Below are 17,285 nucleotides of genomic sequence, written 5' to 3'. Positions count from 1 at the left end.
AGTGGAGAGCGAGCAGTCTCAAAGGTTGTTTAGGACTAAATCGCGGGTCACCCTGAGCTTCTCTCTGAGACGAGACGGCATTTTTTGCACGCCGGGAAGCCCTCTGTTAGTCTGCGGGTGTGCACATATGCATAAGCATGAAAATATGTGCCTCTTTAGTATGCACTTTAACATGGAGGACCCCAGCAGGAGACACTGTCTGTGTCCCGTTGCCAAGCTGAGCCCTCGTTCACTTCGCTTGCAGTCAGACGAACAACTGTAGTTATGCTCCGGCAGCACTCCCCCGCTGCTGCAAGCCAAAAAGAACCGAAAGTAGACGCGGGGACTAAACTTCTAGAGTCTTAGAGTATCCATCATGTCCCCTAATTTTGCAGTTGTTGGCTTTGATAGTTGCTGAGTTGTTAAAGGAGATTAGGCAATGAGATCCATTCCCGTGTACTCTCAGAGGGGGGGCCCCTGCGCCGCGGTGATCGGGCACGGACGTCACCTAATGATTTATTCATGTGAGGGAGATTTTTTCCATATTTTGTTCTCTCATCACCGAGCTTCTGACACACACACACACACACACACACACACACACACAGGGGCCTCGCTCCCTCCAGTCAGCGTCTCCCATGCTGTCGTCAGGCTCAGGTGATATTAAAGCAAAGGAGGGACACGAGAAAAAGAAAAAAAGTAAAACCTTCGTCTTCTCTCCCCCCCCCAGTGTGTGTCTGGCACTCGTTTGCCCACTCGCCATTCCCTCGCAGCACGAGACGGACGTGTTCCGCATGATTATTGATCTCAGGCGTGAAGAAAAACGCTGAGTGCTGCCCGTGATTAATTTGTGGTCTCTAATTTTCCCCTGCACGTCCTCATCAGGCAGAGCTTTGTCAGAGAATCGGGGACTGGAGACCCGACGCGGTTTGAAGCACGAGCTCTAATCCCACCGCAGAGCAGGGCGAGAAGCTCGAGAAGCTCCAAATGAGGACGTGTACCTTTTTGTTTTCCCGTGGATTCAAGGATTACTCCTAATTAAATGGACCCCCAGCACAGAAAATACTGTCAGACTAATTATGCAAACAAAAAAAAAAAGGCTTTTTTTTTTTTTTTTTTTAAATGTGTAAACACTCAAGGATAAACACATGCATGCACAAATATACACAGTGTCCATCCCAGTTGACCTGTTTGCCTCTCCTCGCTCTGTAAAACACACAAACACACTAAATCCAATTTACAGCTACAATAAAAAGGCTTCGGCTTGTGTAATTGAGGTGAATCAAATGTCTTCTCTTCCGTTTCCCGTGTGTTTGCTCTTCTAGGTAATGCGTGCACCATGTCGGAGTACAACAAGCTGAAGAGCATGCTGCTGGATATGCAACCCAAAGTGCTGAAGACTGACGAAAAGAGCCAGCAGAGGGACATGGAGGAGAAGAGGGCGCTGGTGGACACCATGTTCAAATACCTGGATGTGGACCAGGACGGCCGGCTGGTCAGTGATGAGCTGGAAAAGGTGGGTGTCCAGTTGAGATGACATCGTTAAAGAGAAAGAAGACGGTTGGATGAGGTACGGCTGGGCCCGGAATACACCTCCCAGTGAAGGTTTTGCAAGGGGTGCTGGGAGAACTGAATGTATGCCATACATTTTTGGAACAGTTTTTGTGAACTCAAAGAATAAGTTTGCCCAGAAATAAAAATTCAGACATTTCCTACTCACCGAATGCCGATGGAAACTCTGCCGATGGAGACCATGGTGTCTCTTCATGGTCAACAAAACATTTTAGAAGTAGATGGGGACTTTTAAGAAACGTTAAGAAATAACACTGACAAAAAGCAATAAAACTGTCTCTGTACACAAAGCTCAAGTCTCCTGAAGCTCTCAGACTCCAAATTGATTTGACAAGACGTTATTTACTCCCCGTCTAAAGCCAAAATCTTTACTATAGCTTGACTGTGTGTCAATTGTGTAAATAATGTCTTTTCAAAATCCATTTGGGATTTCTGGGCTTCTGGACTTTTATTTCAGGGTTTTATTTGTTGTAGATTTTTTTTAGTTTTTTTAGTGTTTTTTTTAAACTAGTCCACGACTGCCTCTCAGATGGTCCCATTTCCTGAGTTGGGAAGTCGTTCTTCCAACTTCAGCGTATTCATGTGGCTCATGTCAGAGAAACATGGACACCAAAAATAACTTGCTTTGCATTTTATAGCTCAGAAAAACGCACGTTGACAGCTGTTTCCGGTATTGCAGTCACAAGAAAGAGCAAAGGAAACAATACAATGACTAGTAAAAGTTTCTTACCGTCAAGCAAAGTTTGACTTTCATCCAACACGTTAGGTGTCACATGACGTCAGCTTGACAATTTGTGTACCACTTTTTTTTCGGCTTTCAAACTATTTTTTTTTTTTTTTTTGTCATTTTTGGTGGCTTTGAGAGCATTTATTGCCGTAAGATAGTTTGATTGTCTGGGAGTTTTGAAGAGACTGTGCGTGTCATCCAAGACGTTAGCAGTTTAGGGAGAAGACTTTAATATATATAATTTAGGGAAAACCAACCATTGAATTATGAAAACAATTCTATGTTTTAATGAGCTCCTTTACACTTAATTTTCTATCAGGTTTCTCACTTTATCAGGTCTCCTCACCAGAAATATTACCGGGTGAGTGACATGTGGCTGGAACATTTAATCACCTTGTTTAACAATGTAAACTGTTTACTGAGGTTATCGTCCCAGCAGAGTCTGATTGGAAACAGGCGGACTGCAGAACGGATTGTCACTGACACGTGCGGGGCGAGGAAAGGAAATTGTTGCTGGGCATCATCTGGTATCAGGAAATGGGCATCAGAGATTGGTGTTAATTAGACTCCTCCCAGCCGACGCCGCGATCTCGCCGACTTCTGCCAGAATGCAGTGAAGCATGTCAGAGTCACTACAGGCTGCAGGAAGACTAGATTATCAGAAGCTTTACGGTATTAATGCGCTGCAGCTCTTTGGCTGAATGATGCCGGAATGAAAAACAAGTTTGAAAATGAATAATAATTGCAAATAAATACAGTCTCAGAAACGCCACGGTGATTCATCTTCTGTTCTCTTCGTGGTTTGGAAATGACAGCTCACTTTGTCAGCTTCTCAAATGAAAAAGACGGAGTGATTCTTGGCCTAGCTCTCGCAGCAGAAATAAAATGATGCAATGAAAGATCCAACAAAAGATTTTCTTTTTTTTTTTTTTTTTTTATCGATCACAGCTGACAATTACAAACGCTAACATGTTGCCAGGAAATCTTTAGATATGGTATTCTGATCCTGTAGAAATTCATAAATTCGGTTTCATAGAGAAAATGCTTTGGGTGATCAAAAGAATTCAAAGACTATTTTTTGGGCCAATCCGGACTCTCTCTTTAATTTGGGGTCTATCTGTTGTCGCAGATGGTCTTTGAGGGTAAAGTTCTGTAGTTTGGGTTTGAAATACTTCACTGAAATGCCCAAGGACAGATCAGTCTGTGTCAGCGAGCACGCAGCAGTGGCTGCTGGAGGCGGCGACGAGGGGAAAAAAGTCTGTCGCGTCCCCAAATCTGCCGTGTCACATGTGCAGCACCATATAGAATCGATTGGAGGAGATGAACAAGCACAGGGGCAATACTCCGAGGTTGGAAATCATCGCAGAGGGATTTAAACATGCCATAGTTTGGCCTAAAAGCACACTTCATGTTCAAAAGCTTAACCGAAAATAATCCAAATGTTTTCCTTAGAAAATAAGGAATCTTAATATCTATGTATTAACAGCTCTGACGTGTGACAGCAAACAGTTCCCTCACTCTTTCATTAGTTTTGTTTCGCTCTTTTTTCTGGTTGCGCGCAGAAACTGGAACACACTTCACAGAATCCTTCAGGATGAAGTTATTTTTATTGAAACGTTGTCAATTTTTCCCCCATTACTGCATTTCTACTGTCTTTCTAAATATACACAATATGACATCCATTCCATCAACATACCAACTCAATCACTCCACGATATCGTAACAACATTTGCCAACGATGCTACAGACCTGTGTTGACAAGTTTGGTTGAAAAGTGAAAAGTTATATTTCAGTGTGAAGTTCAGGGCCTTCTTACCTTTAAAAAAGTATTTTAAAGAAGAAAAAAAAAACACTTTTCAAACAAATGAAGCTCACGTCTAAGATGACTTAAGGTCTTTTATCCTTAAATGATTTTTAACTGGGATAGTTTTCCACAATTTTCCCTCGAAAGGCCAGTCAAATTAAGTGTTTGTTTTTTTCTCTCTGCGGTAATTATAGTGTGTTTATTTGCTATACGTACATCCTTATCCTCTTTTTCCTTATATGTTTAAATGTTTCCCCTCGGAACTTATTAACTGACAATAACAAAAAAAAAGCACACAGGCTAAATAAAGCATCATCTCTACATGCTCCATAAGCACTTGAACACAGAATCCATCTTCTCCAGCACGAGCAGTACTTTCACGAAGCTCGACTCGCATTGACACCGTGGCACTTTCATCACTTGCACTTTCATACAGAGGCAACAGCTTTAACAGAATAGTGCAACCGGAGTTACCGAGCACAAGCTGAGTCTTGTGTTTATCTCCCTAAAAAACTCCTTAACATCACCTATTCAAAGGTAGTTCCCCCGAGAAAGAGATGGCTCATAAATGACAAACAATGGAAGAGAGCGTCGTGCGTCTTCCCAGGGGAACATCCTTGAATGAACTTGGGTGCAGTGAGTGCACGAGCGTAAAGAGGTAAGCGTCGAGATGCTCCTAAAACAACAGCAAGCAATCATAAACAGCACTTACATGAGCGACGACATGTTTAACCCACCTCTCTTTCAAATGGAAGGAAATGACTCTCAGAATGAGCCGGCTCCTGTGATTCCGGTGTGTACGTGTGTGAGGCTTTTTCCCCTCTGATGGAAATCTTATTGCAATTATTGGTTGAGCGCGCGGGGGGGGGGAGCTCATTCCGAACACCGCTCGTAATGGCAACTGTTTTCAGGTCGGCAGTTAATTTCAAATCGCGGCTCCTTCTGCTGGAAGCCCAAATAATCACTTCTTGGAGCACTTGGAACAGCAAAAATGTGATGGCTTTCACGAGGCGGCTGTAATGTGCGTTTGATCGCCGCCGTGTTGTTTGTTTTCATGAGACTGTCGAGAGTTTAATTTAGATGACATACAGGAGCTCCATTATGTAAAATACAGAATGCGAGCGAATGTATGGCTGCAGCAATGAGGAGGATTCTGTGATTCTTCACATCAGTGTTTTTTTTTAAAAGACAGGCCGAGCGTAGGTGTTCAGACTCCTCAAAGGCTGCCCTATTAAAAGACTTCTGAAATATGAAATGCGCGTGGCACCTCCCCTTTGAAAATGTCAGATTTACATCTACACTGAATGTGCGTAATGTGCTTCGCTCTCCCAGCGTATAGCTCAGATTAAAAAAAGATGAGGGCGGTAAAGTAAGGGCTACGATAAGGTCTCATCATTTTGCAGCCGTGAACAATGGCTGTCTTAATCATCTGTCTTTCTCCAGGCGGATTCATTATGTGTCTGTGTGTGTGTGTGTGTGTGTGTGTGTGTCAGATCTCCATGAAGGAACACTTGGAGGACAGCCTGCTCGAGTGCACCATGCAGGACCTGCTGCGCTACGACGACTACAACAACGACGGACACCTCAGCCTGCACGAGTTCTACACGGCTTTCCGTGAGTCTTTACTCCGTCCGTGCATATTTCCCCCTCATCCCCTACCATCAGAAAACAAAGATTCAAAGTGCTGAAACCCCGTCTGCATATTTGTATTCCCTTCTGACACTAACCATGCCAAGTATGCACGTGTACACTTTTTGGTTGATTTGTTTCTTTAGCCGAAAAAACCGTGCAAAGCGCACGTCCCCCGTGCTCTTTAAAACTAAAACACACACAGTTTACCGTCACCACAATTCAGAGTCACCTGGCGACCTCCCATCCATTCAGCCTCCCCTCTCCACAGCAACCATCGGGACAGAAGTGTTTCAGCCACAGATAAATTGATAATTGCACACTGGCCCATGTGCCCGGACCAAACCATGATTATAGCATCTGGAACAGCCGTAATAGCCTTTGGGGGGTTTTGGCCGAGCAGCAGCTGAGAGGCAGGTTCCACCATATTAAGACCAATAACCACAATTACGCCGCTAATGCTGCTGTAGCATCAGCTCGCTGGATGTCATGGCAACCTCCTGTTTTCAAACTCACCCTTCCAAATCTCACTTCAGACGGCAGGAAACTTCAACGTGAATCCAAAGCGGCGATAAAATCTGATAAAGTTGATGAATCCAACAGTTAGCCGTGGCAGGTGGCCATTTCTGGGGCTCTACCTCGCCTCGCGGAGGTCCATTAAGCAACACCACTAATTTAGCCTCCTAATGACTGGTTTTAGTGGGAACCAGCATGCTATTATTCTGTTAGCCTCCACTCACCTTCCAGATGGGCAGTGTGAAGATACACTGCATGGTATTTGTCAACCTGCAGGTTATCCGCCCGCGTGGTTCTCGGCCGTGTTTATCAATGCATTTTATGTCTGACAAGCGGTTGAAGGAATGGGCTGGGACCAATAAAACAAGCAAATGATCGGATGATGCTCAAGGTTAACTGTTGGGCTGCAGAAAGGCAACACCAAGGGGGAGTGCTTATTTTTGAGTGGCGCATCTGGTGTTCTGGATAATGTCGATGGTGTTGAATGGCGCAAGTTTCCGGGCAAATGTGCGTGTGTGTGTGAGTGACTGGAGGTAGGTGTGTGTGTGTGTGTGTGTGTTTTCCTGGGATGCAGTCAATGCCCTCCCCGGTGAGTGGTCTGGGGAGGCAAAGCAGCCAGGAATCACAGGTGTGTTTAGCGAGATGGAAATGTACAATATGGTCACAAGTTTTGTAAGATAGGCTACGAGTGATAGACCTAAATGAAGAGAGGAGGCGTTCTGCCCCGGTTGATAAGCGCATTGTCTGTTCGCTTTAGCCAATGACTCAAAGCGCAGTGGTGGAAAAACGTATTCAGCAGCCCTTCTTCTTCTTCAGATTTAATGCCTTTTCCTCTGTTGATACGTCACGAATTGATACGAATAAAAGCCCGGTGGCTATTTCCCGAAAAAGACAACCCCAGCTTCATTGTTACTCCCTCAGTCACTGAATAAGTGCTTTTAAGGAACACTAATTGTGTTGTTTTGACCCTTTTGTTGTCTTTGCTCTGTTTAATGTATGAACCTTGACAGGCGCAGCGCTCTACACAGCTCTCTTTTCACCCAAATCTATTTTTTATTTTTACCACAAATTGAATAGAGGGGGAATATGCTGGGAGAATACTCCTGAGATGATTGCATTGTTATTGATCTCCCCCCTCCTCTTTATTCTCCCTTTTATAAGCCCAGCAGGTTGTTTTGATGTACTTTTTATTATGACCTTTCTCAACCGGCTCCTTGGCATGTCGGTTAAGTAGATTCTACTTAAACACCACTTTCTGTCTCCGAGAGTATGGATTTATAATTACAATCAAAGATTAATGACTTGCTGAATGTTACCGATGTAGCATTCACTGGTGGTAACTGGGAGACGGCAATCACATTTACATTTGTGACTCAGACGTTAAGTGTGGTCCAATCAGTGCGACCACGGAGCAACCTTTAGCTCCTTGATTATTAGTTTTATAAGTTATCTATAAGTACTGTATGCTTTCAGCTGCAAAATGATGAAGAGATTTAGAAAATACGTTTCATAATCTAAAAGACAGGGAAGAGTTCTTTCATAACACTGTATCCCCTCAGATAATGCTCACTGGCAGAGGTAATTACCAGTTGAATTACTTTTAACAGAAAGTGACTGTGTGAAGCGCAGCTGTTAGGGAATAACCCTGCCTCCTTCCAAAGCTGTCACAGTTTCATAGTTATTACCGATGTTGGATCATGTTTTCAGGTTTCTTTGAGGACAAATGGTGGAGAAAATTTTTTTTTGTATGATTTATTGATTCTTTAACAGTGTGTGATTCTTGAAAAAAAACAAACTAAAACGTGTATTGTTAGAATGTGCATCAGCAGCACTTGTATAGTATTGATATTTTGGTAATTGTACTTAAAGGGGCTCTATGCAACAATTTGTAGCAATACACGTGTATTAACCCTCTTTTTATTGGCCACTTGTGAGATGATAACATAAGACCTTCCTGTCTCTTTGCGACACCTTTCATGCTGTTGGATTGTGGATTTCTTTGTTAAGGACTCTGCTCAGATTTTCTGTGACAGTCCAAAGGATGAGACTTTATGCGTGTCTCCAGTCTCAGCGTCTCTCCACTCCGCTAAGAGAGAGCAACAGTAGCTCACGTTAGTATAGAAGATCAGGGGTAGACCAATTATCAGTTTGGCCAACTGTCAGGGCTGATAATGATCATTTTTACAGTCATCTGTATCAGTGTTCTTTATGTCTGATTGCCGATAATATAAAAACCTCGAAAAGTTCTGATGCAGCAAACTTCTTCTCTGTTAGTGGTCACCACTCTGTGGTCTCAGTGTCCACATGATTTGATATCATGAGTAACAGCCTATCAGCACCGGTTATTCTCAACTTTGAGACGAAAAAGTGTTTCACTTATCACTTATCAGTTTGCTGGATTACAAATTGCTGGTATCAGTGTCAGCCCTGAAAAAACATATTGGTCGTCCCCTGTCAGAAGAGTCCGTCAACTCAAACCAACGACCAGCTTCCAGCACAACACAGAATTTCCACAGAGCGCCCTTTATCCTGAAATTTAAATTCTACTCAAGCAGCAACCCGTGATTATTGTAGTTACCAGTTCATCTTTTGGTTGTTATTTTGACAGAAATTAGAAATAAATGCCATCCACAACTTTCCTGAATGTAATGTGCACTCTTCATAGTGCGTGTTCAGTTCAGAAAACCTGCAGACGTCTTGAATGATTGAGCCATTATCACACTTCTAAGAGTTAAGAGTTCCAGTGCTAAGCTGTGTTTCTGCACTGTTACCTTTGCAAGTCACACAGTACTGAGCCGGAGAAATAAGGACTTCTTGTTCTCTGCTACAGCAAGAGTGAATAATCAACCCTCTCTTGGCCACTGAGCATATTGCAGGACAGAGATAACAGTATAATGGCTTTACATTAGCTCTGTAGTTTCCTAATGGTGTCTGGTTACACAGGGTTCCATTTCCTAACATTTATTACAGTGTCAACACTGTACATTGTCGTGGGCGGATGGCCTGTACACATGCTTAATGTCTTTGAATTAGAACCGCTGTAATTAAAATAATAATGAACACACAGCAGCTGGCCTGGTGGTGAACTGGGCGGTGAAAGACAACAGCGCGGTATTAGCAGTGAAGCCGATAGGTGAGCAGGCTTGTTAGGAGATAATCCGAAGCCTGCAGATGTAATATATACCATCACACAAGGTTGGAGCTCCTCTGCGGATACATGTGTAGTATGTAAAGCTGCACTGCACAGATACAGTTCATGTGCAGTGTGTATGTAAGATAGAAAAGGAAGCAGTGAAGGAATTTCCCTGGATTTCTGTGAGACGAACGCTGGAGAACATGCCCGGCATGTGCAGCACTCGTTCACAAGTGCCGCGTGGTGATGTGAGGAAAAATTCTTTTAAAAAAAAAATATCACAATTTCACTTGTGTTCACCAAACAAAGAGAAAAAAAAAAAAAAAGAACAAGATAGAAAATGACAGAAGCGAACCAGAGCCCGATGGAGAAAGTGAAGACGAAGGGAAGTGCTCTCCACCGGCTGCGTCACATGACACGGAGGCTGTTACAATAAAGCGATGAATTCAGATTGAAAATAATCATTTATAATAGAAGAAGCACTGAAGTTCAATTCACTGTATCCTATGCCAACATGGTGTTGATTTGAATTCAGTGGGTAACAAAACATGGAAGGCTTTAAAAAATTCCTTTTCTATTCAAAATCTTATTTAGCATAAATTCATTTCACTTTAGCATTAAAAAGGGTGTGTGCCACAGTGACACAGATTCAGCGTAATTTATTGATTGTAACTTATCTTACTATATATTATCCTGTATACTATATAACTAATATTATTTGCATGTGCAAGTCAACTAGAGAAGCTGGACAAACCCGTGTCAGGATTAACACCCAGCCGCAGTGCTATGCCCTGTTAGCCTTCAGTGTGTCGAACAGAAACTAGAGGCCTGAGCGTGTTGTGGTCAACAACTTCAAAAGTCGTCTTTGATGCAGAAACTTTTGAAACTGTCGGAGACCCTCCAGCTCCCGCAGAGAGCAGCATGAAAGCGCCAGAACAAAGGCAAGCGACGGTGGCAGGGAATTTCAAACCAACGCTCCCGAAACCGATGTCAGCGCGCCGGCTTGTTTACTCCGCTAAATCTTCTTCGTGATCGACTCGGGGTCGTCAAGCCGGCACATTGGGAGAGAGCGACGGAGGAAACGCGAGTTGGAAAATGGGGACGTGTGAGGAGGAAGCAGCGGGGCCGCGGCAGAGAGACAGCGGCGCAACACTTCCGCGCTCTCTTTGCTGAGCGTCTTCTCCTGCGCACACTGGCAGGGTTTTAGAGTAGACATCAATGAACAGTTTGAGGCTCTTAGCTTTATTATAAGATTTAGTTCTGGTTTTCAGTTTCTCTCAAATTTAAAAAGCCGTTAGCTTCAATATTTTATCAGCTTCGGTTGATGTCGAGGTTACCAATTTCCTCACCAGTTAACTTTGTTTATTCGGCTAATATAGATTTTCATGTTCACATAATACAGTTAATGACTTGTTGGTATGTTAATGATGAACGACCTGTAGTTGTTAAGGTGCGGCACAATGAGCCAGTGGTCCAGCTTTTAATTTATTTACAAAAACACTCAGCTTGTGAGCTTTTAATTAGGACCGGGCTGTTTTTTTTTCTCTTGTTCCTGTTGTTTCTCCATCTTTTTACCACATGCAGTCATTCGCCTCCACAATTGTTCTCTTTGTATTCTCCCAACATTCTTCCTCCGCCGCGAGTCGATTTGTTTTCCATGACTCCTGTTAATAGTGGAATTATATGGAGAAGCCGGGCTGCACTGGCGGGGCCACTCGGCGGGTCTGACTAATTAATCAAGAGAGCGGAGTGGCGGCGATGAGGAGGGAAGGGGAGAATGGTCGGAGAGTGAGAGTATCGTGTGGAGAAGAAGGGATTCTGAGAAGCGTGACGGTGGGAAGATTAGAGACAGCGGCAGAAGAAGGGAGGCGAGGCTCTCTGGAGGGGGATGGCCGACAGGACAAATTAAAGAAAGTGGAAATAGAGGAGAGAAAATGGGATGGTGGCAGCTGGAGACAGACCGCTTTGGTCAAAGTTTGCAGGTTGAAGGAAAGGGATGTGTACAGCTATGGATAAGTGTTTTGGACACGTGAGAAATATGAGCAGTTTGTGCCTTTAAAGCCACATATATGTGGAAAATCCAACATGGCGCCGCCCCAGTAGCTCCGTCAGTAGGGCGTGTGAGAAGTCCAAAAAACATTTGCGCGGTCCTACTGACAGAGCTCGACTAACACTGCAGTGCACACCAAAGTTGTCTATTTGTCAATCGGTCATCATGTTGACATATGTGACACGATATGTTCAGTAAATAACAGATCCGACCTGTGGCCATTCACTGCATGTCATCCGCCCTTCTCCGTCATCCTAATTCCTGTCCTCTCTCGAGCTGTCCTGTCAATAAAGCCTTGAAGAGGCCAAAAAAAATATTTAATAACAGGAACATCACACATGGGATTTGAAATGTACATCCAAGAAACACGTTTTGTGTGCAACAATAAATAAAAAAAAAAGTAGTATGGTAGAGGTGGAAATATTTAAAATGAAGCTTTCAAGCCTCTAAGGTTTTAATTAAAACCAAACACACGTCTGACTCAGCAGAGCGTTTGAGGCTAACAGTATCAATGATTCATCTTCAATAAATTAGGTTCATTGAACAGGTTTCAGAGCCCAAAGTGGCATTTGATTACTAAAAAACAAACCAAAAAATGATAAAGTAAAGGTGACAGCTCACATATATAATCATCGGTAAATGATTTTATGTACACATGGCATGGTATCAAAAGATCAGCAGACAAAAAAAAAAAAAAAAAGATTATACTATTCTAGATTAAACATATGAGGGGGAAGTTATTGGTTGCTGGAGCACAGCGTACCTGAACACTGCATGCACTCAGAGACACCCAGAATACACGCAAACAGAAAGAGACGGACATATAAGATACTCGTACTGAAACACTTCAGTGTAGCTCCGTTTAATTAACTCGCCTGATCACCTTCAACCCTTCAACCCTGCCTCCGAGAAATTACAGAACATTTAAGTGCAGCACATTAGTCGTCAAGACATGGGCGTATAATAGCTGGGTTCACATTCTGAATCCTGTACCTGGTCAGGTTCGAGCAACACTTTGGGTAAGGTTAAGAAAAGGTTATAGTGCTGATTAAGCAAACATGTCTCATGCTTCATGTCACTGCAGATTATGTTCTATATTAAACACACACCAAGAATCTGCTTTAATATAACCAGAAAAAAAGGATAATTGGATTATAAATAATGCGTGGTACAGCTCTTCATTCAGATGATTCATTCAGTTCCAGCTTTTTCAACTGTTTCCACATTATGTTGAGATATATATATATATATATATATATATGTATATATAAAAATCATACACTTAGTTCAAAATGTGTTTTTTGTTGCAAGTTTGTTGAGTGTAAATGTATTTTCTAGGACCACTTTCCAAATGCCAACTGAAGTGCGGAGCTGAGGGAGGAATACTTCCGACAGTCTTATTGAAACTAAAGTTTATAACAGAGCAGCAAACGGTACAGAGCTGAATAGATCACACCGACACTGTATTTTAATGTTGGTCGGTGTGGTGCTACCCGACGAGCCTCGTATTTTCTGAGATGGCACACAATGTAAAAAAGTTTGAGGAACACTGTTCGAGGAGGAAGGGTTGTGAGTTCAGCAGAATCCACTCGTACATAAACTGAACTTGAAATGTTTCCTGTGAATTATATAACAGCGCCGGCTACATCGGTGCAGAAGTGCAGCTGGTGCAATGGGATAAACTGTTTCTCCTGGGCTCTCCTGCCGTTCTCCATCCTGCACCCAACCAGTGAAGCTCTTAGAGAGCGCTGATGCCTCTGCAGCGAGATCTAATCTTTTTGTTGCTGCCTGGTAGCTCCTGTCAAGGTTTGATCTTTCATGTTTCTCAAGTTTGCCCTTAATCTGCACAAATGATCTTGCTGAGATCAGATATCACTTTTACCACAGGAGCTTGTTGTTCTCTGACAGCCAAGTGGGTGAAAGACCTCCAGCTAAGCTCTTAACAACAAAGAGACTTTGAACTGGAGGTCTTGGTGGTTCCCTCAGCACCCACGCAATAACATTCCCTCTATCTTCTCCTCTCCGCTGCGCTATATTGTTTTTTTTTCTCTCTCTACCATATAGCCTTCTCTCCTCTTTATCTCCTCTTTTTTCCATTGTCTTCATTGTTTCCTGTTTCTATTTTCTTTTGGTTCTTTCCTTTCCTTTCCTTTCCTTTTCCTTCCTTTCCTCCCCTCTGGCCACTCTCCCTTAGCTACTGTCTGATGGCTCATTACCGCTCAATAGACCTTTGCAGCTAATTGCCGGTGTGTGTATAAGGGGCTTTCTGGCACCTTCCGAGAATCGCCTCTATTCCTGGGTAATTACCCAGTGTCAGGTAGCTGCAGTAACAGGTAAGGGGCTTTGGGGGCTTTGGTCTTCTCCCATTCTACTTAGGCAGAGAGAGTTCTTTCTTCTTCTTTTTTTTTTTTTTTTTAACCCATGTTTCATGTGATCTGTGGTCGGCGTGCAGGGTTGATTTATTCAAACTTAAATAAAAGAGCATATTAACAGTATCTTGCATCTATTTCCTATGAATACTCCTGCGGGTATTTCTACATGCAGCGGTCCATACTCGGATAATAGGAAACAGCCTCACTGTTTCATTCGTTCAGCCACCTTCTTGGAAAAAGGTCGCGGTTGACCTCCTTCCGATCAGAATTGTTGACCTTTATTTGACATCTCAACCCCACCCTTGCAAACGAGGCCGGCTAAGCAAAGGAACAAAGCTGACCGCAAACGGGCAAAAAACGACGTGTGTTGCATAAAAACCCACATCGAGACACGTGTTCTGAATCCGCCATACACACGTCCAAAGAATGCTCCTCAACCCGAGTCGTCTGCATATCCAACATGGCCGGATCGGAAAATGCTGCGTTCACAATAAGGCCTATTGTGGTGCTTGATTTAGATCTGTTACACCTGTTTACTCCACAAACAGTCAGTACCTATATACAGCAAGTGACCTGTGTTACGTCTGACTCACCCATAAAATAACATCCATACAGTTTTAGTAGCCTACAGCCAATACACAAATTCCGGTTATCAGAATCAGTGTCGGGATGGGAATCAACGGTATCATCCATCGCTGACACACATCCGTTTCACACACGTATACAGTACTTGCATAACACCTCCCAGCCAGCGGTCAGCCGGCAGTCTGCTCTGAATACAATAGTGAGATATGCCCGGTGAGTCGTCATGGCAACTGTGGCTGTTTAATGTCCAAATCATTTATTTAGTCCAACACTTAGCCGATGCAGCTAATTCCCCAGAGGAGAGGGAAGAAGCGAGCGGAGGAAGTACAGAACAGGGTTAGTAAAGAGGAGGCACGGTAAAGTAAGTGATATGAATCCTGTGCATGATCAACAATTAGGGCTGTGAGATGTGTGCTGTGAGTTATAGCCTGATATGGACTGCATTGTTTCTGTATGTACACACTGCAGTCAGGTGGAAATATTTAGGATACACAATGGGGAAAAAAGGAGACTAGAGGGGAAAGCAAAGGACATTTGGACAGTCTGTTGAGGCAATCAGTACAAAAAGAAGCAATCATTTACTTTTAAAAGAGTGCCGTCCTCAGAGGATATCAGGGGAAATCAATTTATTTTGTGGTATTAAAGCAACAGTTAATGTGCCCAGCATCAGAGGAGATATGAAGCACTCTACAAACATCTGCCAGAGTAGACATATGTGCAGTGTGTGCAATGATTGTATGGAAAAACAAAGTGTAGTGCCTCAGGGTGAAATCTCACAGACCTCAGTGGAATGGTTGAGAGTCGTTATCGGAATCTTGTTAGCATGGAAAACAAATTGGATCCGTGTTCTGAAGTGTTAGTGAAGCGCGGTGGAGTTGTCCGTCCTCCGCGTCACATCTCACCCTCTCTGGTGCTCCGACCGACTCGCCAGATAGCAAATGAACATCACGCCGCTCTGGAAAAAAAAACCTAGATTAGAGCGCTCCCTCCGGGCCTACGGGTTGTAGACGTTTGCCATGTCATTACAGCGTCCAGCTGGGGGCCGTCTGTGTTATTTCTAATTTCCCGTAACCTCTCTGCTGTCAAAATGACGCCCTCCCAAAAATAGATGTTTATTTTAAAATACTACATTGACTAGAAACAGGCTAATGTGCCTGCCTTCCGAGAGTAAGAGGAGAAGATCAATACCACTCTCATGTCTCTGTGTTTGATATGAAGTTGAAGCCAGTTAGCCTAGCTTAGCATAAAGACTAGAAGCAGGGTAACACAGCAAGCCTGTAATTAGGCAGCAGAATAACCTCTGCCAACGAATCATGTACAACATGATCCGGTTCTATTTATTAAGTTGAGCTAATTCTAACAAACATACTCATATTACATTACCATTTGGTAGGTTAACCCCATAACATCACACACACACAAACATATCATTTTAAATAGGACTTGGAATAGTATAGTGGATCATTTTCTCATGGATTTTCCAGGTGTGAATATCTGCTGATGGCCAGTCGTCACTGAAATATTTTCCTCCTCTTACCAATATTAGATAATAGCTGTAGAAAGTATTTTTGCTGTTGTTGTCGATAGCAGAGATGTTTTCATGTCGTCAAGGTTGCGATTTACGGTGCGAGTGGACAGTACCTCAAACCACACCACCACCCTGCTATTACAGCACACACACTTGTTGATGCGGAGTCTAATGCGGAATCTATAAATTCTCCCGAAATACAGAGAGAGCAAGAAAGAGAGAGAGAGAGGAGCTCTTTTACCCAGCGGACGATTAGGCAGAAATCAAAGGTGCTGATTAAAATGAAATCACGCTCTAAACGCGTAATCCCTTCTTGGAAGTAAACAGCTTTCGGTGACGGAGCTATTGTAATTTCTCTCTTCTCACTGTGGTTGTATCGCTGAACAGTCATAAAGTCATAAACAACTGTAAGTTCGTGAGGCTCACATACTGTGGTTTCACGTTAGAAAAATCTAACTTTACCTGCCAAAAAAAGAAAAAAAAAGAACAAAATGCAAGATGTCACATTTTGAGGAGGCGGATTTAGCTGAACAAACTCGCTTCGCTGCTCTTGCCGCACTATTGCGTCTGCTCCCACCACCTAGACTTAAAAACAACAGCTGGATGTATCGAATTCAGGATTCAGACTCCGAGGGGTAATTTTTTTTAAAACGTAGTAAATTAATAAATGAAGGAGATGAGGCAAGTTGAACGAAAGTCAGTCCTCGCAAGATCTAAATTACAACAGCGAGTAAAGGCGAAAAAAAAAAACTGTTAAACATCGCGGATGGATGATGTATTAGACTGTAAGAGTTGCGGGCGAACTCTTTTAGAAAGTGTGTTAATGAATTAAGTTCAGTTGAGGTTAACATCGTGATACTTGCGTCATGAGGTTATCCTTCAACCAACGGGATATTTGAGTTTGTCGTGTATATATTGATTTATTTCATTTCCACAAGTGGCTTTTAGGCCTAAATCTAAATCAAGCACCAACATTAGGATCATCTCAGCGGGGTGCCTTTGCTGAGAAAGAACAAAGAGGAGGAGTAAGACAAATGTCTGCCTTGGGTGTGTTCAACATGCTGCAGCAAAGTACAAATTTCACCCCCCCGACTATGCTCAACTCAAGAGAGTCGGTCGCTGGCCGTCTGAGTGAGCATGACGTCGTGATGCCGGGTGAAAGAACACGCTCGTCTGAATCTCAGAGTACGTCTGGAACATCATCTAAGGATCATTAAGACACGGCCTCTCAACGGTGACACGCTCACTGTTCTACCAGACATCTAATATCTCTCATAATTACACACGCTGAATGATCCCATCCAACACTGCAGCCCCCACCCTCGCTCCTCCGTCTCCCTCATCTCTCTATCCTTCTTTCATTTCCACCACTTTAATTTCATCTTTACGT

The 17,285-nt window shown here is 43.2% G+C and overlaps 1 protein-coding gene across 2 annotated transcripts in view; it reads left to right on the top strand.

Annotated features, from left to right (window-relative positions):
• The window catches only part of fstl4 (follistatin-like 4), a 221,309-nt gene that overhangs the window by 144,577 nt on the left and 59,447 nt on the right, over positions 1-17,285 (top strand). For both annotated transcript variants that reach the window (XM_030438789.1, XM_030438788.1), the window contains exons 5-6: positions 1,305-1,495; positions 5,576-5,696. In XM_030438789.1, coding sequence (XP_030294649.1) covers positions 1,305-1,495; positions 5,576-5,696 — 312 coding nt within the window. The remainder of the gene's footprint in view (positions 1-1,304; positions 1,496-5,575; positions 5,697-17,285) is intronic.

The sequence above is a fragment of the Sparus aurata genome, chromosome 13, assembly GCF_900880675.1.
Source record: "Sparus aurata chromosome 13, fSpaAur1.1, whole genome shotgun sequence".
NCBI lineage: Eukaryota > Metazoa > Chordata > Actinopteri > Spariformes > Sparidae > Sparus > Sparus aurata.
Note: the sequence above shows the minus strand (reverse complement) of the source record. Positions and strands in the feature narration are given on the sequence as shown.